At 46.8% G+C, this 25,348-nt stretch overlaps 1 protein-coding gene across 1 annotated transcript in view; it reads right to left on the minus strand.

Annotated features, from left to right (window-relative positions):
• PKIB (cAMP-dependent protein kinase inhibitor beta) overlaps positions 1-25,348 on the minus strand; it is a 244,814-nt gene that overhangs the window by 7,776 nt on the left and 211,690 nt on the right. Inside the window, exon 3 of the mRNA XM_077487017.1 lies at positions 17,687-17,859. Coding sequence (XP_077343143.1) covers positions 17,687-17,859 — 173 coding nt within the window. The remainder of the gene's footprint in view (positions 1-17,686; positions 17,860-25,348) is intronic.

A 25,348-nucleotide genomic window follows, 5' to 3' on the forward strand; every position in this document is an offset into this window, starting at 1 on the left:
TTCCACAAAAGTTCTTATAAGGACTGGTAACTTGGTATAGGGTGCTACGGTACATAGGCCTGAGTGCGTTACAGTCTGCTGTTCTGTAAGGACCGCTATCGGTCCACAATACATAGGGTTGCCGTGCACTACTGCTGACCGCTGCCCTATACTGCAGCAGTCCTTCATTGGTATAGGGACTGACGTACAGTCTGCTAATCACTAACACACAACCTGCTTGGTCCACAAAAGTTCTTATAAGGACTGGTAACTTGGTATAGGGTGCTACGGTACATAGGCCTGAGTGCGTTACAGTCTGCTGTTCTGTAAGGACCGCTATCGGTCCACAATACATAGGGTTGCCGTGCACTACTGCTGACCGCTGCCCTATACTGCAGCAGTCCTTCAGCGGTATAGGGACTGACGCACAGTCTGCTAAACACTAACACACAACCTGCTTGGTCCACAAAAGTTTTTATAAGGACTGGTAACTTGGTATAGGGTGCTACGGTACATAGGCCTGAGTGCGTTACAGTCTGCTGTTCTGTAAGGACCGCTATCGGTCCACAATACATAGGGTTGCCGTGCACTACTGCTGACCGCTGCCCTATACTGCAGCAGTCCTTCATTGGTATAGGGACTGACGTACAGTCTGCTAATCACTAACACACAACCTGCTTGTTCCACAAAAGTTCTTATAAGGACTGGTAACTTGGTATAGGGTGCTACGGTACATAGGCCTGAGTGCGTTACAGTCTGCTGTTCTGTAAGGACCGCTATCGGTCCACAATACATAGGGTTGCCGTGCACTACTGCTGACCGCTGCCCTATACTGCAGCAGTCCTTCATTGGTATAGGGACTGACGTACAGTCTGCTAATCACTAACACACAACCTGCTTGTTCCACAAAAGTTCTTATAAGGACTGGTAACTTGGTATAGGGTGCTACGGTACATAGGCTTGAGTGCGGTACAGTCTGCTGTTCTGTAAGGACCGCTATCGGTCCACAATAGATAGGGTTGACGTGCACCACTGCTGACCGCTGCCCTATACTGCAGCAGTCCTTCAGCGGTATAGGGACTGACGTACAGTCTGCTAAACACTAATACACAACCTGCTTGGTCCACAAAAGTTCTTATAAGGACTGGTAACTTGGTATAGGGTGCTACGGTACATAGGCTTGAGTGCGGTACAGTCTGCTGTTCTGTAAGGACCGCTATCGGTCCACAATAGATAGGGTTGACGTGCACCACTGCTGACCGCTGCCCTATACTGCAGCAGTCCTTCAGCGGTATAGGGACTGACGCACAGTCTGCTAAACACTAACACACAACCTGCTTGGTCCACAAAAGTTTTTATAAGGACTGGTAACTTGGTATAGGGTGCTACGGTACATAGGCCTGAGTGCGTTACAGTCTGCTGTTCTGTAAGGACCGCTATCGGTCCACAATACATAGGGTTGCCGTGCACTACTGCTGACCGCTGCCCTATACTGCAGCAGTCCTTCATTGGTATAGGGACTGACGTACAGTCTGCTAATCACTAACACACAACCTGCTTGGTCCACAAAAGTTCTTATAAGGACTGGTAACTTGGTATAGGGTGCTACGGTACATAGGCCTGAGTGCGTTACAGTCTGCTGTTCTGTAAGGACCGCTATCGGTCCACAATACATAGGGTTGCCGTGCACTACTGCTGACCGCTGCCCTATACTGCAGCAGTCCTTCAGCGGTATAGGGACTGACGCACAGTCTGCTAAACACTAACACACAACCTGCTTGGTCCACAAAAGTTCTTATAAGGACTGGTAACTTGGTATAGGGTGCTACGGTACATAGGCTTGAGTGCGGTACAGTCTGCTGTTCTGTAAGGACCGCTATCGGTCCACAATAGATAGGGTTGACGTGCACCACTGCTGACCGCTGCCCTATACTGCAGCAGTCCTTCAGCGGTATAGGGACTGACGTACAGTCTGCTAAACACTAATACACAACCTGCTTGGTCCACAAAAGTTCTTATAAGGACTGGTAACTTGGTATAGGGTGCTACGGTACATAGGCTTGAGTGCGGTACAGTCTGCTGTTCTGTAAGGACCGCTATAGGTCCACAATAGATAGGGTTGACGTGCACCACTGCTGACCGCTCACCTATACTGCAGCAGTCCTTCAGCGGTATAGGGACTAAGAGTTTTGTCACAGGGTCATTTAAAAAATGACATGCAGAGGAAGAGGCAGGCCCTTCCGCAGGGGTGGTAGGGGTAGGGCAGGAGCAACAGGCTTGAGCCAAAGTGGGAAGTTGCAGAAGGTGCGTTCAATTACTTTAAAGGATGCACCAGACTTGGTTGAGTGGCTCGCTCAGCCTTACTCTTCTGCACCCTCCTCATCCTCTCGATCTGCACCCTCTTCTTCACTCTCTGCTATGTGCACCCCCAAAGACACTACCACCAACAACACGACCACCACCACCACCACCACATACCTTCCGCTTGAGTCACTGGAATTATTTTCCGATCCATATCAAGAGGACATTTCTGATGCGCAGCCACTCTTGGTATTGGATCAGGAAGAGGAGGTAGCAACAAGCGCTACTCAGCAGTCTGACGCCAGTACCCAGATCAGCCCAAGGAGGAGGTTGGTCCCCGGTGTTGCTGCCTACTCTACTTATAGCGGTGGGGAAGGTGACGTTGATGATGACGTGTCTAGTGATGTCACGTGGGTGCCCACAAGAGAGGAAGAGGAGGGGAGTTCAGAGGGAGATATGGACCAGCAGATAGGGAGGAGAAGCAGCAATGACTTACATTGCACAGCAGGGACAAAGCAGACTGCAAATGTATCAGGAGCGAGTCATCGACCATGTACGGTCACATCTGGCGCTCCCAGGACACCGGCACATGGCTCCGCAGTGTGGGCTTTTTTTAACGTGTCCGCTGCTGACAATAGCGTTGCCATCTGCAATCTTTGCAGTCAACGCGTTAGTCGCGGTAAGCCCAATACTCACCTAGGGACGACCGCCTTAAGAAGGCACATGAGCAGCCATCACCGAGCCCAGTGGGAGCAACGGAACACACAAAGCCACACTGCAGGCTCTCACCGTCCAGCCTCGTCTTCTACTTCTCCTTCTCCTCTCTCCTCACAATTGTCCTCCACTCCACCTTCCATCACGCCAAGCTCACATTTTTCTGCAAAAAGGCAGGCTTCCGTGGGCCTAATGTTTGAGCGTAAAAAAATGATGACGCCGGATAACCCTCTTGCCCAACGGTTGGCGGCTGGCTTGTCAGAACTCATAGCCCGCCAACTACTGCCATATAAACTGGTGGACTCGGAGGCCTTTCGCAAATTTGTGGCCATTGGAACACCACAATGGAAGGTCCCAGGAAGGAAGTATTTCTCAGAGAAGGGCATCCCAGAGCTATATGGCCATGTTCAGCGGCAAGTGAATGTATCTCTGGCACACAGTGTCGGTGCCAAGATACATCTGACCACAGACACGTGGTCTAGCAAACACGGGCAGGGAAGGTATATCAGTTTTACTGCCCACTGGGTGAACCTTCTGACGGCCGTCAAGCATGTAACCCGTGGCACCCGTGTAGATTTGGTTTTACCGCCACGGATTGCATGCAGGCCTGACTCTTCTTCTCCTCCTCCTACTCCATCCTCCTCCCTCTCCTCCTCAGCTGCCTCCTCCTTTTCCGCTGCTAGCGTCTCTTCCACTGCACCGCCCAAGCTCCCCAGAACCTATTCCACATGCCAGGTGAGACGTTGCCATGCCGTGCTGCGTCTGTTGTGCCTGGAAGCAAAGAGCCACACTGGCCCGGCACTCCTTTCAGCTTTGCGTTCACAGGCAGATGAGTGGCTAACACCGCTCAATTTGACAGTTGGTAAAGTGGTGTGTGACAACGGTGCCAATCTGCTTAGCGCATTGAAACAGGGCAAAATCACGCACGTGCCGTGCATGGCACACGTCTTAAACTTGGTCGTGCAGCGATTCCTTGTCAAATACCCTGGGGTCCAGGACATCTTGCGGCAGGCAAGGAAAATCTCGGCCCATTTCAGAAGATCTTACACGGCCATGGCTCGCCTTGCTGACATTCAGCGGCGACACCATCTGCCGGTCAGACGTCTTATTTGCGATTGCCCGACGCGATGGAACTCAACCTTCTATATGCTTGATAGGCTGCTCCAGCAGAAACGTGCAGTTAACGTCTACCTGTATGAACTCTGCGAAAGAAACGGTTCTGGGGAGCTGGGTTTTTTTTCACCGCGCCAGTGGCTGCTCATGCGCGACACATGCAGACTTCTGCGGCCATTTGAGGAGATCACCAAACTGGTCAGTCGCAGCCATGGCGCCATCAGTGACATGGTACCTTATGCCTTCTTTCTGGAGCGTGCATTGCGTCGTGTCATTGATCAGGCTGTGGAGGAGCAGGAGCGGGAAGATGAGGAAGTCGCAATGCTGGATGAATTCCCAGGGGGGGCTACTCTATCTGAGACAAGTCAACAACAGGAGTCTGATGAGGAGTCAGAGGAGGATGGTGCCGGGGCGGATGAGCAGGAGCAAGAAGAGCATGCTTTAAACCTTTCTGGGATCCCTGTTGTGCGAGGATGGGGAGAGGAGAATGAAGAGGACGACATTATCCTGGATGATGAGCAGGAGCCAGGCCACCACACCGCTTCCACTTTAGTGCAAATGGGGGCCTTCATGCTCCAGTGTTTTAATAGGGACCCCCGTATAAAAAGCATGAGGGTCAAGGACCAGTACTGGGTGGCAACGTACTTAGACCCCCGGTACAAACACAAAATGGCGGAAATGTTACCGCCGTCGCAGAGGGCTGTCAGAATGCAGCACTTCCAGGCCTTGCTTCGAGAAATGCTGCATTCTGCTTTTGCGTGCGCTGGCAGAGGAGCAATTCCCACTCCCAGAGAAGGATTTGCGGGTACCAATCCAACAGCGCCTGCAAGAAGAGGCCGGTTTGAAGATGTGTTGGTGACTTCGGATATGAGGTCATTCTTTCAGCCGACCCATCGACAGGTGTCATCCGGATCCAGCATCAGGGAACGCCTAGACCGTCAGGTGTCCGACTACATTGGGTTAACGGCCGATGTGGACGCTCTGAGGAGTGATGAACCCCTAGACTACTGGGTGGGCAGGCTTGACCTCTGGCCAGAGCTTGCCCAATTTGCAATCGAACTGTTGGCTTGCCCCTCATCCAGTGTCCTGTCCGAAAGGACGTTCAGCGCAGCAGGGGGGATTGTGACCGATAAGCGTACTCGCCTAGCTCACCACAGTGTTAACTACCTCACATTTCTAAAAATGAATGAGGCATGGATCTCGGAGGAATTCAACACATGTGATCAGTAGACCATGTATATGTCTATAAACAATTTTTGGAATCAAGCACACAGACCTTCTTAATTCATTTGGCTCACTTCCCTGACCCAAAAAAGCACACCGTACTATATGCCCCTACCCTCCTCTTTGAAGAGGTTGAGCGGTGTCATATTTCTACTGGGGCTGCTTATTATGAGGGGTTCCCACCATCCCTGTGCTGTGCTGACTTCCTCCTGGGTGTTCTTATTATGAGGGGCTCCCACCATCCCTGTGCTGTGCTGACTTCCTCCTGGGGGTTCTTATTATGAGGGGATCACACCATCCCTGTGCTGTGCTGACTTCCTCCTGGGGCTGCTTACGGTGCTGCTGTCAGCGCTGTATGTCACGGAGCTGCTGTCAGCGCTGTATGTCACGGAGCTGCTGTCAGCGCTGTATGTCACGGAGCTGCTGTCAGCGCTGTATGTCACGGAGCTGCTGTCAGCGCTGTATGTCACGGAGCTGCTGTCAGCGCTGTATGTCACGGAGCTGCTGTCAGCGCTGTATGTCACGGAGCTGCTGTCAGCGCTGTATGTCACGGAGCTGCTGTCAGCGCTGTATGTCACGGAGCTGCTGTCAGCGCTGTATGTCACGGTGCTGCTGTCAGCGCTGTATGTCACGGAGCTGCTGTCAGCGCTGTATGTCACGGAGCTGCTGTCAGTGCTGTATGTCACGGAGCTGCTGTCAGCGCTGTATGTCACGGAGCTGCTGTCAGCGCTGTATGTCACGGAGCTGCTGTCAGCGCTGTATGTCACGGTGCTGCTGTCAGCGCTGTATGTCACGGAGCTGCTGTCAGCGCTGTATGTCACGGAGCTGCTGTCAGCGCTGTATGTCACGGAGCTGCTGTCAGCGCTGTATGTCACGGAGCTGCTGTCAGCGCTGTATGTCACGGAGCTGCTGTCAGCGCTGTATGTCACGGTGCTGATGTCAGTGCTCTGTATTACGGTGCTGCTGTCAGTGCTCTGTATCTCCTGCACCCTCTTGTTTGCCTACCCTGGTCCCTGACCTTCCCTCTCCTCCATTGCCTTCATTAGCTCCATAGTCCTGAATTGTCAGAACAATTTCCCAAATAAAAAAAAAATGCTTGTAGTTATCGATCCCAAATTCACCTCATACATGTATTATGCTATTGTCCAGGTGGTGGGACTACGTGCTACCCCCTAATAATTACCCCGTGGCCGCAAATTCGACCTAAAGGTTTGCGAAATTCGCCTCCCATTGAAGTCAATGGAGCCCGCGGCGAACGGTCGTTTTCGCGAACGTTTGTGTCCGTTCGCGTTTCGCGTTCGCGAAACGTCCCGTCGGAAGTTCGTCCATCACTAATTACCAGTTCCCATCCAGCCTATGGTCGAATGATGCTTGGGGTCAGCATCTTGTCGATCCGGGTGGACATCATATCATGTCCTCCCGAATCCTGCCTAGAATGTGGCCGCGGGCCACGGAACGGTGCGATCTGTCACTGGCTGCATCTACTGAACACAGCCGAAGACTGATCGCTGTCAGTACCATGTGACTGCTGTAAACAATCACAGCAACTCACATGACAGTTGTAAACAATGGATGGCTTCCTTTCAGTTATTGGTCACAGTGATCTCATGGTACAGACTGGGCCAATCAGGGCCATGTGATCAGCTGTGGCTAATCACAACAAAACAAACAAAATTAATCTATTTCATTCAGTAAAATGCTTGCTATACATATATGCAAATATAATGTGTAAAAAGAAAAATACTGATCCCTTCCCCAGAGTAGTACAATGTTACTATGGTAATATTATATTGCTCTGGTCAGAGTACCTTGGACTGTGTACATTCCAAAAAGAGGTCATTTGGGGGACATCTGTACCGTCCTGACATTTTTGGGCCTCAAGAAATGAAATAGGCTGTCAGTACATCAGGAATGATCAATTTTCAGATATATACCATAGGATGTTGTTATATGCCATGTAAACATCCAAAATATATATATATAAGGATTGAGAAACTCAAAAAATTGGTGGACTTTGTGGGCACATAATGAAAGGAGAATTAATTTAAAAAATATATATACATTTTATAACAACATGATTAAGAAACATATAAAAAATATAGAATCAACACCCTATATATTCACAGTTACCAGTTACCCAATAATGCAGGTACAGAAGGCTAGATCTAAAGTGTTAAGATTAACTTTGTAATATGTCTAATGAAGATAATTGATCCAATAACACCTCCAAAACTTGCTCGTTGATGTGTTTCACTAAAATATTAGCTTCCTCAGGACAAATACTGGGTAGGTGCTGATAAATCTGTAACTCAGACTATAGAGACACCTTACAAGACTAGACAGACATCCAATATGACAAAGTTTCCAGTCGTGTGTGTGTGTGTGTGTGTGTGTGTGTGTGTATATATATATATATATATATATATATATATACGAAAGCGATGCATATACATGATATGTTTCTGCAGTAGACACAACTGATGTATAACAAGTTTATAAATCAGAGATGTAGCAGAGTCAGAGTTCAGGCCACCACACAAAAGTAGATTATCATAAGCTATGGCTATGAACGTTTCCAAACAGCTGTCCTCGCAGTGTGGCTGCACACTGCAAGGACAGCTGTACACATCTGAGCAGTTTTTAAGGTGTTGTAGATCTCCACCGCCTACACAGCATTGACTGCTAGGGCCTCAATAATAAGCCTCCCTAATTGGGATATCTGCTATATCTATATGCTCAGATGCTGTCATGAATATAGTTCTGCAACAGGTCTCAGGCGCACAGGTTCACAGAGGCGCAGTCCGGCTAACAGGCATCCAGCGGTGAACAGACGTGCCCCAATGCGCGTACAAAAATCTCAGAGATCCTGATTCTGCATCTGATCCAATACTGACCCGGCTTCCTGACCTCGCTGCTGTCTCCAGTCCTGATCTTTACCTGTCTGCCTAATCCGCTGTTACTACCCCAGCCTGAACTCTGACCATTCCCTGCCTGCTGTTTCTGCCTGACTGATCCGCTGTGTATTACCTGGCTAATTTGACCTTGCTCCTGCCTGCTGTATTGTCTTGCTTCTGTGTGCATCTGCATCTCCAGTGACTCCGGAGCTAGAGCTGTACGAGAGGTCTCCCTCTGCACATCAGGCTCACCTCCAAGGTACGTGTCAAATGCTGTCTCGTCTTTCATAATTTGGATAATTCTTTGTATCTATCCATCTGATATATATCGGTGTAGCATCTCAGGACTATAATTTGTGCTGTTGGTACTTTGTTTGGAAACATTCATAGCCATAGCTTATGATCTACTTTTGTGTGGCAGTCTGAACTCTGACTCTGCTACATCTCTGATTTATACACTTGTTATACATCAGTTGTGTCTATTGCAGACTACATATCATGTATATGCATCGCTTTCGTATATATATATATATATATATATATATATATATATATATATATACATGATACCTGAAAATCCGTCACGTTGGATGTCTGTCTAGTCTTGTGAGGTGTCTCTATACCCTGACTTACATATGTACCAGCAACTACCAAGTATTTGTCCCGAGGAAGCTAATATTTTAGTGAAACGCGTCAACTAGCAAGTTTTGGAGGTGTTATTGGATCAATTCTCTTTATTAGACTTATTACAAACTCAATCTTTACACTTTCTATCCAGCCTTCTGTAACTGCATTATTGGGTAACTGGTAAACTGTGTCTATATAGGGTATTGATTGTATGTTTTTCATATGTTTCTTAATCATGTTGTAATAAAATGTATATCTTTTTTTAATGAATTCTCCTCTCATTATGTGCCCACAAAGTCCCCCAATTTTTTGAGTTTGTCAATCCTTATACAGATATATACCATAGTTTTATGGACTAAATAACTTTCTTACAGACTAAATAATATACACTGATTTGGGTTATTTTCACCAAAGAAGTGTAGCAGACAACATTTTGGCCTACATTCATGAAGAAAGTTTATTTATTTGCAAAACTTTATAAACAAAGAAAGCGTGTTTTTTCCAGTCTTTTTTTTGTTTATTTAGCAAAAAAACGGTGGTAATTAAATACCACCATAAGAAAGCTCTAGTTGTGTGAACAAAATTACAAAAATGTTGTTTGGGTACAGTGTTGCATGACTGCGTAATTGGTATTCAAAGTGCGAGAGAAATGAAAGCTGAAAATTGGCCCGAGCAGGACGGGGGTAAAACAGGGGGTAAAAGTATTGAAGTGGCTGATATTAAAGTAAAACGCATCAGTTTTTTCATGTAAATTTCATGGAAGCTAATAAATATCTAAGTGTATCACTTAAAGTTATTTATTACAAATCAAAGTAATCCCACTGACAATACTTTGACCACTTTCAGACCGGACCAATTTGCTGGTCAAAGACGAGACCACTTTTTGCGATTCGGCACTGCGTCGCTTTAACTGACAATTGCGCGGTCGTGCGACGTGGCTCCCAAACAAAATTGACGTCCTTTTTTTCCCACAAATAGAGCTTTCTTTTGGTGGTATTTGATCACCCCTGCGGTTTTTATTTTTTGCGCTATAAACAAAAATAGAGCGACAATTTTGAAAAAAACGCATTATTTTTTACTTTTTGTTATAATAAATATCCCCCAAAAATATATAAAAAAACATTTTTTTCCCTCAGTTTAGGCCGATACGTATTCTTCGACATATTTTTGGTAAAAAAAATCGCAATAAGCGATTATTGATTGGTTTGCGCAAAAGTTATAGCGTTTACAATATAGGGATAGTTTTATAGCATTTTTATTAATAATTTTTTATTATTTATTTTTTTACTAGTAATGGCGGCGATCTGCGATTTTTATTGTGACTGCGACATTATGGCAGACACATCGGACATTTTTGACACATTTTTGGGACCATTGTTATTTTTACAGTAATCACTGCTATATAAATGCAGTGATTCCTGTGTAAATGACACTGGCAGTGAAAGGGTTAACCAGTGGGTGGCAGTGTAGGGGTTAAGTGTTCCTAGGGGAGTGTTACTAACTGTGGGGGGGTTGGGCTTTCATTTAGTGTACACTGATCTCTGCTCCAATCACATGGAGCAGAGATCAGCGTCACTAGTTGCTAGGCAGAATAGACAAATGTTGTTTACACAGCATTTGCTCTATTCGGCCGCTCCGTGAAACGATCGCGGGGATGCCCGCGGCGATCGAGTCCGCGGGTCCCGCGACCGGACTCACGGGGGTCCCGACCAGCGCGGGAGCGCGCCGCCGGCGGCGCTCTCCCAATGGCAGGGCGGCATCGAATATTGGACATACCTGTACGCCAATATGCCTGCCCGTGCCATTCTGTCGACGTACATCGTCGTGCGCTGGTCGGGAAGTGGTTAATCTACATATTTTCATTTGCGGTGCAGATTATAACAAGCCAGTTGTCAGGAATCTGTCCGTTCTGTGCGATCGGGTCTCCGTACGCGCACGCGCGTTCGTGCCGCGGGTCGTCGTGGGCATGCGCGTCTCCAGACGCGCGCGGGTGCACGCCGTTCGTATCTGCGCACGGCACACGCACGCACGTGTGCGCATTAGCGCGATTGGCGCCAGTGGCCCGTTTTTAAAGGCACAGCTGCGGATGTTCTGTGCTGTTCGTCTGCAGCTAGTACCTGAAGCTATCTGTTATTCTGCCTGAACCCTACCTGATACCTGACCCGGCTCCGTTTGACTCTGCTGACCTCTCCTGCTCCGACCCCGGCTTGTTTGACCCTTCTTGGACTGATACCTGTTGCCGAACCCCTGCTTGTTATCTGATTCTTCTGCTGGCTCCTGCTTGCTTCTGTGTCTGCTGCACCCTCGTCCAGAGATCCATCCGGGCCTGCCTCTGCCTCTCCAGATCCGTGCACCACCCGTCCTGGTACCACGGCCTGTTGCCAATCTCCACCGGCAGCCTTCTTGCTACAGAGAGCTCCTGCACCTGAAGATCTCCATCTTACTAGCACCTGCTGCTGCATCTGGCCGGACGCTCCTACCCCGCTGTGCTCCTGTCCCTCTGTTCCCACTCCAGAGAGACTTGAACCAGAGTCGTAAGAGAGGTCTCCTTCCACCAAGTCAGACTCACCATCTGAAATCCTAACAGTACGAACAGCCATGACTGAGTCTGCGGAAGGGGCCTCCGCCATGAAGGAGATCTGCTCGCACCTTGCGGCTCTCACCCAGGCCGTGAAGTCCCTTCAGGATGGTTACACCAGGTTGGAGGAGCGTGTTCAGCATCTCTCTACTCCCGGTTCATCAGTCACCGCACCTCAGCCTCCTCCTGTTCAGCCAGCCACCCATTCGGCCATTATGATGCTTCCACCTGAACCTAGGGTTCCCATCCCGGAGAGGTTTGCAGGGGACCGCTCTAAATTCCGGGCCTTTCGCAACGCCTGCCAGTTATATTTTGCTCTCCAGCCCAGGACCTTCTCGCTGGAAGCAACTAAAGTGGGTTTCGTCATCTCCCTTCTGCAAGGAGAACCCCAGTCCTGGGCCCATCACCTTCTGGAGAATGACAGTCCCCTTACCCAGACTCTCTCTACCTTCTTCGAAGGGATGGCTCAACTCTACGATGATCCCCAGCGAGCCGCCACTGCGGAATCCGCTTTAACTGCGCTCCAGCAGGGCCGTAGGACGGCTGAGGACTATGTCTCGGATTTTAGACGCTGGAGCGCAGATACCCAGTGGAACGAGTTGGCCTTAAGACATCAATTCCGCACGGGCCTGTCTGAGGGCCTTAAGGATGAGTTAGCCCATGTTGGTACCCCCGACTCTTTGGAAGACCTAATCGCCTTGGCCATTCGGATTGATCGGAGACTTCGCAAGCGTAGGGCCGAACGCTCCTCCCAACCCCAAAGACCAGCCTGGATGACCGCCAGAACCCCTTCTTCTGCACCTTTCTTCACTCCTCCCCCTCAAGGGGGGCCTGCCAGTGTTGCTCAAGCTACTGAGGAACCCATGCAGCTCGGATTACTCCGGCCAACCCTGTCACCTGAAGAGCGAGCCCGCCGCTGACAGATGAACTTGTGCTTGTATTGTGGCGGTTCCGGACATTACGTGACCAACTGCCCTGTTAAGACACGTAAGTGTCTCTCTTCTGTGTCTCACAGTTCCGTAACTCTGCCTTCCAACACTTTCCATGTTGCCCTTCTGCTCTCATTTCAGCTGCAGGAAAGAACGATCCACGTCAACGCCATCCTTGACTCCGGGGCCTGCGGTTGTTTCATTGACGCTGCCTTCACCACCTTACACTCCATTCCTCTTCAGAAAAAGTCTCAAGGACTTTCCATCTTCCTGGCCGATGGTTCCCAAATTAAATCCGGCCGAGTCACCCAGGAGACCCTTCCACTACCAACCACCACCTCCTGCCAACATACGGAACTATTAACATTTGACGTCATTTCATCACCACTTTTCCCTGTGATCCTGGGCATACCATGGCTACAGGCACATAATCCCTCCATTGACTGGTCTTCCGGGGAGGTGAGGTTCCTCTCCCCTTACTGCCAGGACCACTGTCTTTCTGGGAATCCTGTACAGCCCAGAACGCTTCTCTGCCTGGACCCAGACCTGGACTTATGTCAGTCAGTCCCCGAGCCTTACCACGAGTTTCTGGACGTCTTCAGTAAACGGGGGGCTTATTCCCTTCCCCCGCATCGCCCTTACGATTGCCCCATTGAGCTCCTTCCTGGGGCAGAGATTCCGTTTGGGCGCGTCTTCCCTTTGTCCGAGAAGGAGCAAGAGGCCCTGAAGGTCTATATCTCCGAGAACCTCAAGAAGGGGTTCATCCGCCACTCCACATCTCCTGCCGGTGCCGGAATGTTTTTCGTTACAAAAAAAGACCAGACCCTTCGACCCTGCGTGGATTACCGGGAGCTAAACAGAATCACGATTAAGAATCGCTATCCCCTACCCCTGATTCCGGAACTTTTTCAAAAACTGAGGTCAGCTACTATTTTCACCAAGTTGGACTTGAGGGGAGCCTATAATCTGGTCCGTATACGAGCGGGTGACGAGTGGAAGACTGCGTTCCGAACTCGTTTTGGGCACTACAAGTACCTAGTGATGCCTTTCGGGCTTTGCAACGCCCCAGCCACCTTCCAGCACCTGATTAACGATGTTTTCCGGGACTTTTTGGACATTTTCGTCATTGTATACCTAGACGACATCCTGATTTTCTCCGGGTCCCTGGAACAGCACCGTGGGCACGTCGGCAGAGTACTGCTTCGGCTCCGGCAACACGGACTTTACGCTAAAGCCGAAAAATGTAAATTTGAGCAACAAAATATCCAATTTCTCGGCCTTGAAATCTCCCCAGCAGGCATCAAGATGGACCCGCAAAAGGTTTCTGCTGTCCTCGAATGGCCAGCCCCCACCGATAAAAAGGGAATCCAACGCTTTGTGGGCTTCGCCAATTTTTATAGAAAGTTTATTAAGGGGTTCTCGGCCATTATCTCTCCCATCACCCAGCTCACTAAACAAAATATGCGTTTTCATTGGAATCCTGAAGCCCAGGCCGCCTTCAAGAAACTCAAAGACTTGTTCACCTCTGCTCCCATCCTCAGCCACCCGGATCCATCTAGAGGTAGCAGTAGGGGCGGTGGTTTCCCAGCGTCTAGGTAAAGATGACCTGATGCACCCCGTGGGGTTCTTTTCTCGAAAACTCTCTCCGGCAGAGAGGAACTATGATGTGGGGGACCGAGAATTACTTGCCATTAAGTCTGCTTTGGAGGAGTGGAGATACTTACTAGAGGGGCGGTACATCCCGTACTCATCTACACGGATCACAAAAACCTCGAGTACCTCCGTACCGCTAAACGTCTAAAACCTCGGCAGGCCCGCTGGGCCCTCTTCTTCTCTCGGTTCTGCTTTCACATTACCTATCGCCCTGGGTCAAGAAATGTGAAGCCAGATGCGCTTTCCCGCATGTTTGATAGCTCCAAGGACATCGCACCCCCGGATACCATCCTCCCTGCCAACACCTTCCTACTCGTTCAGCCAGACCTATTGTCCCAGTTAAAGAGAGCTTCCACCACATCCTCCTGTCCCCCAGAGATTTCATTAGCATCCAGAGAAGGGCTGCTTTGGAAGGACAATCTGAAGATGTCCGAATAAAGATCTTGGGTCTCCTCCATGATCATCCTCTCGCAGGGCATTTTGGTGTCCGCAAAACTTTGGAGCTTGTACAGCGCTCCTTCTGGTGGCCAGGCATGAGGGAATTCTGCAAGCAATATGTGAATTCTTGCCCCGTGTGTTGCCGGAATAAGGTCCCCAGAAACCGGGCCTGGGGGCTGCTTAAACCACTTCCCGCACCAGACCGCCCCTGGCGGATGATTACTATGGATTTTATTGTGGAACTCCCTCCTTCTGAGAACTGTACAGCCATCTTTGTGGTTTGTGACCGCTTGTCTAAGATGGCCCACTTCCTACCCTTGAAGGGAACCCCCTCCGCGACTGAGACGGCCCACATCTTCATCAAGGAGATAATCAGGCTTCACGGGGTACCCACCAACATCGTATCCGATAGGGGGGTCCAGTTCACCTCTCGTTTCTGGAGAGCCCGATGTGAGGCTTTGAAAATAGAATTGGCACTGTCCTCCACCTACCACCCGCAGACCAATGGGCAAACGGAACGTACCAACCAAACCCTCGAGCAATACATTAGATGCTTTTCATCCTTTGTTCAGGACGATTGGGTTTCCCTTTTACCTCTGGCGGAATTCACCTACAACAATGCCAGCCATGCTACCACAGGGCAATCCCCGTTTTTTGCTAATTACGCTTTTAACCTGTCCTTTCTTCCTGATATCCTTACAGAGTCCCATGTTCCAACGGTACAGGACACAGTATCTTTTCTTCAACGGAATAACCGGACCCTGCAGGAGGCCATAACTAAGGCTCAGGCTGACAGCAAGAGGAGCTTCGATCGAGGAAGAAGGGGAGAATTGATCCTTCAAGTCGGGGACCAGGTATGGCTTTCTTCTTCTAACTTAAAATTAGCTAGCCCCTCTAAGAAGTTGGCACCCAAATTCCTGGGTCCATTTCCAGTCAAGAGGAGGATTAACGAGGTGTCATATGAACTGTCCTTACCTGATTCCTTAAAAATACACCCAGTCTTCCATGTAGCTCTGCTTAAGCCTGCTGTACCTGATCCCTTCCCCGGTAGAGGAACAAGGCCACCTGACCCTGTGCTGATTGATGGCAGTGAGGAATATGAAGTAGAGGCCATCTTGAACTTCAGAAAACGACGAGGACAAGGTCAGTTTCTGATTAAGTGAAAGGGCTATGGCCCGGAGAATAACTCATGGGAACCTGCTGCTAATTTACATGCTGATAGGTTAATCCAGGCCTTTTTTACTGCACACCCGGAAAAAAGAGCCGCTAGGGGCACCCGGAGGTTGCCCCTTGTGGGGGGGAAATGTCAGGAATCCGTCCGTTCGGGTCTCCATACGCGCACACGCGTTCGTGCCGCGGGTCGTCGGGGACACGTTCGTATCTGCGCGCGGCACACGCACGCACGTGTGCGCGTTAGCGCGATTGGCGCCAGTGGCCCTTTTTAAAGGCACAGCTGTGGATGTTCTGTGCTGTTCGTCTGCAGCTAGTACCTGAAGCTATCTGTTATTCTGCCTGAACCCTACCTGATACCCGACCCGGCTCCGTTTGACTCTGCTGACCTCTCCTGCTCCGACCCCGGCTTGTTTGACCCTTCTTGGACTGATACCTGTTGCCGAACCCCTGCTTGTTATCTGATTCTTCTGCTGGCTTCTCCATCTTACTAGCACCTGCTGCTGCATCTGGCCGGACGCTCCTACCCCGCTGTGCTCCTGTCCCTCTGTTCCCACTCCAGAGAGACTTGAACCAGAGTCGTAAGAGAGGTCTCCTTCCACCAAGTCAGACTCACCATCTGAAATCCTAACACCAGTAATGGGAAAAAGAACTGCTACTGTGATCCAAAATACAATACTTGTTAAGCCCCATACACACTATCAGGTTTTTCTGATGATTTTTTCCTTCGGATTTACCAAAACCGTGTAGTAGAAGGGCCTGCCTGATTGCATACAAATTGTATCACCTAAGGTAATATTATATGGTTTTGGTAAATCTGAAGGAAAAAATCTGCAGAAAATCTGATAGTGTGTATGGGGCTTTACTAGTCCTTTGCCCTAGGATTTTCTTATATGGGCACAGCTTGTGGGCAGGGCTTAAACAGCGTACTCAAAAAGGGGGAGAAAACAATAAACATTGGTACTTCAACATTATTTTATGGTGTAGAAATTGACTAATCACAGAAATAAGATAGTGTAAAGGCATTAAATGGGTTTTAGGTTACATACTTATTCATGCAGTAGGGTAATCTCTGTCAAAAAGGCAATTTTTCAGTGGGAATATAATGAGTTTAGAGACCACAGGATCCCTGAGGACTTCACTTCTCCATTGAAGAAGATATCCAGGTTACTGTGTTGTCCTAACGTCCATAAAGTCCTTGAATGGATTCTGGCTTATGGCAGGAGACAGTTCCAAGAAATTGTCAGAAGAGATACCCTGTAAGGGAAGCCTACTATTTCCCTCCTCGTCAGGTACCTCTCCCTAACACTGCTCCTACTCTCTCCTTAACAAGCACAGTTCTATCCCTGACCTGCTGCCACACTGTGGACCCACTGAATGATGCAGAATCTGCTGTTTAAGCTTCCTGTGTCAAGATGGCCTCCAAAACCTTGAAGGAAATTGGCATCCCGCAGGACATTCTTACCCCCCCCCCCCCCCCAGGCGCAAGGTGACTGTCTGGAGCCCATAACAGGGGACAAATTGCACAGTGCCCCATTAAGGTGGACAGACAAACTGCAACCCAAGACTTGACTACAAGCTTCAAAGGTGTAGGGTTTCTATGGGAAGACATAGTACATTTAGGCAGTGATTACAAACAGAAACGTTCTGTAGACTTGGGCTGAAGTTGTTTTTGTTTTTTTCTTACAATTGCTGTCCTTGGAATTTTCAGTACACAGACCAGTTATTTTTTTTTCAACTTCAGTAGCAATGTTTCCTGCTATTTTGGGCATTTCAAGCAACCATCAGTGATCCCTTAGAATTGGTTTAGACAGCTGTCAACTGATATATTTTCAGTTGGGTTTTTTATTACAGAAAAGTTCAACCTGCTTTGCTGACATTTCTTTATGAGAAGTACAGAGGCTGTCATTGCTGGCTTCTCCTTCTGCAAATGCTGGTTGTCTGGCTATCATGATGATCCTCTTGCTTCAGTACTTTGAGTAACTAATGCAGAACAGATGTAGATAAGGACATTTGACTAATACCTGATCGACATTTGATTCAATACCTATATTGTAAGACGTTACCTTGAGATACAGAGAGCTCTGCTAGTTTTTGCGGTAGATCAGTGGCTTCTGCCCCTGCTGGAGAACCCAAAATGTCTGGTAAGGCATTGCGGCGACCTGATCTTCCTGATGCTGCAAAATCTGTGACCACAGGCTCCACATCAGTCATTGCTGTGCTCTCTTCATAGCAACATCTAGAAGAGACAAAGGGCAAAGTCAGACCGCTGCTAGATGGAACAAAATATTTAAAAAAAATAAAGGAATGATCTGTTTGGGGTTGTCTTAAATATATCTGAAACTATTTGCCAATTGCCAGATACTAAACTCATTTAAATATTTATAAACCCTATTTGGAAGACTTTTATTTTGTTAAAGCACTGTGTAAATACAATTATGTTTTCTGTTAATAAAATACAGTTTTTTTTTTTGATATTGAATCGCATTTGTCTCGCCCTGCTTGGCATACATGGTATGTTTGATTGATTTAATGAAAGGATAGGGATATACTTATTCCATCATATGGGATCATTGCTACTGGGGAGGGGAGAGGATCAGACATGCTTTATCTGCAACTTAATCATTCATTGATGTGATTTATGCTATTTTATTTATTATCATTATTATTATTTTTTATACAGCAATTTTTCTTTTGATTCCTGCTATATTCTATTCCCCTGATGAAGCCAATGCTTTGGCAAAACTAGTAGAGAAGATTTGACCTCCTGTTGTACTTATGATCACTCTCTGGTCAACAGAATATCCCTCATGCTTTTAGACCCCTTTCACACCGAGGGTGTTTTGCAGGCGCTATAGCATTAAAAATAGCGCCTGCAATCCGCCCTCAAACAGCTGCACCATTGCACTGGCAGGACGTCAGGAAAAGTCCTGCCAGCAGCTTCTTTGTAGCAGTGAAGGAGCAGTGTGTTTACTGCTCCTCCACCACTGCTCCCCATTGAAATCAATGGGGAAACGCGGCTACACCGCTGGCAAAACGCCGCTATTGCGCTGCATTGGGGTGGTTTTAACCCTTTCTCAGCCACTAGCTGGGGTTAAAAGCTCCCCGCTGGCGTCCAAAATGTGCCGCAAATCCTAAAAATAGCGGCGTTTTACTGCCGGCGCTATGGGCGGCGCAGTGTGAAAGGGGTCTTATAATATTAAAAATGACTCATGAAGTTGCAATAACATGGTAAAGGTTATATGACTTTTTAGGGACTCAGTTTAGATCTACTTTAAAAGGTACGTAGATCAATTTGCAAAAATATGTAAACTACAACAATGACGATTTGCATTTGACTATATGTATTGTTAGCCCCTGTACACACGGTCGGAGAATCTTATCGGACCGTGTCGTCAGATAATCCGACTGTGTGTGGTATGCATCGGACTGATTCCATCTGAATCTCCGTCCGACCCAATTTTCAAACATGTTGGAAATATTTCCCGACCAACTGGGCCGGTCGGACCTAATCCGATCATGTGTAGAGCATTTTGATCGGACCAAGTGCCACGCATGCTCAGATCAAATTCCTACATCAAAGCTATTGGCTACTAGCCTGAATGTAGTCCCATCGTAACTAAATTACGTCATCACGTTCTGAAAGATCAGATTTTTCGCCAACTTGGCCCGACCGTGTGTATGCAACAGTTTCAGACACAATCCGTCGGACTAAATCCGACGGGCAAAATCCGACGGATTTGGTTGGCAAAATCTCCGACCGTGTCTACAGGAGCTAAGGAACATAATAATGTTAGCATATTAGGTACTGTAAAAACATATTGTAGAACATTTTGGATATAAGCTCCTAACAAGACCATCATGCAAATATTCTATGTAATTCATGTGTGTAGTTTCATTTATTGTCTAAGGACTGAATCTGTGAGCATTTGTGTAGATGCACGGTATACACAGCTAACTTTGAAGGCATTTATTGTGCGAGACATTTGGCTGCCTAGATACCACGGTACAATTTCCATAGAAATTAGCCAATGAATGGTAGACAGTAGACTCTAGTCCCAGAAATGTATGCTACCTAGGGAGACTCAGCATGAGTCATGTAACCTGCCTGAGCACTGCTTGTCGGAGCTTACTGACATTTGTTTTCTATATAAAGATACAGCTCAGCTGTAATCATAGTAATTCACTGACCATTATATTCCATAAGTCTGAAACAGTAACTGTGAATACAAAAACTATTAATTATAAGAGCTAACAAATAGACATTCGAGCCATTTCTGGGTTAGATGAAAGGCAGTTCTCTTACCAAAAAGGGAGTATAAATAAACCACTAAATTTGTGTTTGTAGGAAAAAAAAAAGGAAGATTTTCATCCAAATAAAATTAACAAAATGGAAAATAATTATATGAAAAAAGCAAAATCACCTAAACTGCAGTCTTAAAGTTTGCATATGTAGTAGAAAAAAAATGCTTGACTTCACATTTGCACCTGATTTAAAGTGGCTGTAAAAGGATTTTTTTTTCCTCAATAACAAACACGTCATACTTACCTGCTCTGTGCAAAAGAATTGCACAGAGTGGCCCCTATCCTCCTCTTCTCGGATCCCCCGCCAGCGCTCCTGGCTCCTCCTCTCTTGCTGATGCCCCCAATAGGAAACTGTTTCCCATGGGGGCACTTGTGTGACCTTGCTCCCCACTCCCTCGTCCTTTGACAGGAGCGGGAGCCATGCTATCACTCTGCCAAATGAGGAGGGGGACAGTGGTGAGAGCTGTGGCTCTCGTACAAGTTGTTTGATCAGACTCGGGCAAGAATAATAATAATTTTTATTACTTAACCGCTTCCCGACCAGCGCACGATGATGTACATCAGGAAAATGGCACGGACAGGCAAATGGGCGTACAGGTACGTCCCTTTGAATTTGCTGCCGTGCCATCGTGTGCGCCGCCAGTGGACCCCCGTGATTCCGACCACGGGTCTCAGACTCGATCACCGCGGGATACCCGCGATCATCTCACGGGGAGGAACAACGGGGAGAAGCCGAAGTAGACAGCATCTCCCCGTTCTGCCTACCAACAAGTGACACTGATCTCTGCTCCCTGTGATTGGAGCAGAGATGAGTGATCTGTAAAACACAGCCACGCCCCCCACAGTTAGAAACATGCCCCTAGGACACACTTAATCCCTACACTGCCACCTCCTGGTTGACCCCTTCACTGCCAGTGTCATTTACACAGGAATCAGTGCATTTGTATAGCACAGATTGCTGTATAAATGACAATGGTCCCAAAAATTTATCAGAAATGTCCGATGTGTCCACCATAATGTCTCAATCACAATAAAAATTCCATAAAACTATCCCCTATTTTGTAAACGCTATAACCTCAATTTTGTTTGGGAGCCACGTCGCACGACCACGCAATTGTCAGTTAAAGCGGCGCAGTGCCGAATCGCAAAAAGTGCTCTGGTCTTAAGCCAGCAAAATGGTCCGGTCTGAAAGTGGTTAATACTTTACTTAGTAATTTATTACTTAATTTTTAATCTATAATAATTTTTCACCTTGTGGTACTTCTTGCTGGGAAAGAGGGGAAAAGATGAAGGACACAGAGCACTCCTTGAGTCTGGTCAGGGATAACCCACTGCACCTTAAAGCGGACCTTCAGTCATTTTTTCAACTTTCCATCTAATAAATCTTCTGCCCTTGTTGTTTTAACTTTGGATAGTAAAACATTTTGTTCTGCCAGTAAATACCTTACACAGCCCACTTCCTGTTTCTTGTCTGGTCATTAGCCTAGGCTTATGACATCATACAGAGCTCTCTCTCTCTCTCTCTCTCACGCTTATGAGAGTTTGCCAGGAAGGGAGGGGGGTGAGTCAAAAGAGGCCCAATGAATGCTGCAGGGCTGCAGAGCTGGAAATGTGCCTCTGTGTGTCTGAGTAAATCCAGGAAGTGAACAGGCAACAGCTTCAGCTGCCCACAGTTAAAACTGTTGCAGCCAGACTCAGTGGAGGGAGATTTCTGCAGCATATTTGTCAAGTACAGAATCACAGTATATATAAAATTATATGCAAAGTGGTTGGAGGGAAGCTTCAGACTGGCAAAGAGGTTTTTATTACAAATTATCTGAGCAGACTGCAGTTCCTCTTTAAAGCGGAATTCCACTGCATTTGAGCATCACAAGCCTAAAACACAATTTCTTTCATTTATTATATACAAAGCAAACTCACCCATCTATCCATGTCTCCATTCTTTATTTTGCTGAGAAATCATTTTGAAAAACATCCCCCTAGCATTTTTGGCTGTGACCATCTTGCGTAAGGGCAGATGATTTATGTAGCAAGTACTTCCTGGAATTCATCTGCCCTTAGCTCAGGCATGCAGGCATGTGGGTGTGCTTAGCGGACAAAGCTCCTCCTACCCCCCTGAAGACTCATGTGTCATAATTTGCCTAGGCCTGGAAATCCAGAAGTAACTGAAGAAATGTAAAAAAAAAGGTTTACCGCTTGCCACCCGCCCACCGTCAAATGACGCAGGAATGGTGCAGCTCTCATTCTGGGAGAATGTCATATGACATTGCCCCAGAATGGTTGTTCTCGCAGCTCTTTAACCGTGTGATTGGCTGTGTCCAATCACCACCGGTCACATGTAAACACGGAAGTGCCGTGATCGGCTCTCATCACCTCACACTGACACAGTGTGGGGTGAGGAGAGCCGATCGGTGGCATCTCCTCGCAGGGAGCACTTGAACATGTAATCAGGACACTGCTCATCAGTGCCCTGATTACAGTAAAGCCCCCCAGTACCACCAATCAGTGCCCATCAGTACCGATTAGTGATGCCAGTCACTGCTGCCCTTCAGTGTCCATCAGTGCCTGCCATCAGTGCTGCCCATCAATGCCCATCAATGCCGCCCATCGGTGCCATCCATCAGTGCTGCCTATCTGTGCCCATCAGTGTCGTCTATCCTTGCCACTTATCAGTGCCCACCAGTGCTGCCTATTAGTGCCACCTATCAGTGCCCATAAGTGCGCACCAGTGCTGCCCATCAGTGCCGCCTATAAGTGCTCATCAGTGCCACCTAATCAGTGCCCATAAGTGGCACCTTATTGGTGCCCATAAATGCCACTTTATCAGTGCCTATCAGTGCAGCCTATCAGTGCTCATCAGTGCAGCCTCATTAGCGCCCATCAGTGAAGGAGAAAAATTACTTATTTACAAAACTTACTGACAAAAACTTTGTTTTTAGTTTTTTTTTACAATTTTGGTCTTTTTTTTTTGTAAACAAAAAACAGTGATTAAATACCACCAAAAAAAGCTCTATTTGTGTGAAGAAAATTATGAAAAATTCATATGGTTACAGTGTAGCATGACCGTGCAATTGTAATTCAAATTGCGACAGCTGAAAATTGGTCTGGGCAGGAAGGGGGTGAAAGTGTCCTGTAGGCAAGTGGTTAAGATAGCTCAATATTATATACTTTACTATGTATTTAGCAAATAAATATAGTCAATGTTGATTGAGAGAGTGAAGTCCCACTCTAAAATGAGAAAAGGGTGACCGCATGCTGTATAGCAAAGTAGAAGCAATGCATTTTATGGCTTTCATTTTTTTTTTTTTTTTTATTTGAATGTACTTTCTGCCTGAACTTTGAGGATAAATTGCTACAGAATGCCTGCAGCTAGTGATCTTAATGAGGGTTTGTTTATTGCCTCATTGCTCATTTATTGCCTGTTAAGTAATTGTAAACACTTAAATGTCCATAGCCCAACCAAAAGCTCACTTCACACTGACAGCAGCTTAATATTTAGCAAAGATATATGTTGTATTATACAAAAGCATATGACGCAGCTTAAAGTGTAACTACGCTTTTGTTGAAAAAAAAACACCCCGCCTATGGGTGATCTATGTACATTATAAGGATTTTGACAAACTATGTTGCAGATTCCTACTTTGTGTTATTCTGAAGAAATCCCTGTATGTTTTCTGAACCCATGTGCAGAAGTGGGTCTAATGGGAGTGGTTTCATAATTATGAACCAGCTGCTGCACCTGCAGAGCTCTAATAAGGAAAACTACTGGGCCTGCATCCCTTTAGATGTGTTTCTATTGGGAGTATCTCACTATAAATAACATTTTTGTTGCAGGGTTGCCTGAAATTTGACTTGTATCTTAGTGCAGACTTTTGGGAAAACCAGTGAGACAATTAGACAAGCAGGAAATTACATATCTGGGGAGGGGGCATCCTGTACACATTCTGTGTACAGAACACCTCCAGGTAGCCATATTGCATTGCATTTCACAGAAAATTACAGAGCTGCAGATTGAAAAGGAAAGGTCATTTTTAACCGCTTCAGCCCCAGAAGATTTGACTGCTGAATGACCATTTTTTGCAATTCGGCACTGCATCACTGTCACTGGCAGGGAAGGGGTAACACTAGAGGGCAATCAAGGGGTTAATTGTGTTCCCTGCTTTGTGTTCTAACTGTAGGGGGGATGGGACTTGTTAGGGGATGAGATAGATCAGTGTTCATACATTGTATGAACATACAATCTGTCTCCTCTCCCCTCAGAGAACCAGGATCTCTGTGTTTGCACAGAGAGATCCTGGTTCTTGCCATGTCACGAGCCATTGCGGGAGAACCACAGTGTTCGTGACCGCCATCACTTGCATCAGGTCCAGGGGGGAGAGCAGTGGGCGCACGTGCTCCTAGTGGCTGCAGTAAGAAGCAACGTAGTATGGCGGCGATTCGCGCAACTGAGCCATGTTGCTGCAGTAAAACTGCAGAGGCTGGTCGGCAAGCAGTTAATAACATTCAGTTACATTATGACTTGTGTCGCAATTGTATATGCTATATTATTTTAAAAAAATGTATTTTAATTTAAATTTTAAATGAAAGTGGAGTTACCCTTTAACAATGTAACTTTAACAAACACTTTGTGGGTACTGACAATAAATATATATAATCATTTTATTAAGTACCTGCAAAGAACAGGTATTTAAAGCGTTAATAAACCCAGTACGCTGCATTCACTAGATCTGGTTTCCCACAGAACATAGAACATGGAAATCAAATAGTTTTAGTAAATATTAACTGCTAAATACATTTTCTCATCAGCAGTATATAGCAGTCTTGGGACTTCTGTCAGTGTCTGGTTAGAGCTTGTAGGAGTTTTCATTTTGCTCTGACTGTCCTACCAGGCTACATGACCCCTGACCCTCTGTCTGGACAGTGCTAATTGGACCTGTGCTAATCACATGCACTCACCCAAAGGAAAAAAAAATCTTTAGCAATACACATCAAACTGAGCATGTGCAGCTTGCCCCCTAGTCTCTGTCTTATCAGAAGTTAGGTCGGGAACAGTGGAAAAGGGGGGGGGATCAGAGAAGACGTGATCAAATAGCCTTTGAACACAATGCAGGGGATTACCCTAGGTTCCACAGTGAGTATAACAAGCAAGTTTTACCTTGGTACACACTGATTTTACTGTTGTGGGTTTAGTAACAATTTAAGACAAATGTAATGCAAATAACAGTATTTAGGTGCAAAGTGCTGTAATTCAGAGCAACAATTCATCTACCAGTTTACTGTTTATTGAATCATTTGCTGCATTTTACATATTATCATTGCTATTTGCATTGAATTATTGAAAAAAAGTTGTCCTTGGGCATAATTTTTCTAACAAGAACTTACTTACACATTCTCATTCAGTGAACATGCATTGCCTATAGACA

This window comes from Lithobates pipiens, unplaced genomic scaffold, assembly GCF_037356315.1.
Source record: "Lithobates pipiens isolate NorthernLeopardFrog02 unplaced genomic scaffold, aLitPip1_a1.2 Scaffold_18, whole genome shotgun sequence".
NCBI classification, from domain to species: domain Eukaryota; kingdom Metazoa; phylum Chordata; class Amphibia; order Anura; family Ranidae; genus Lithobates; species Lithobates pipiens.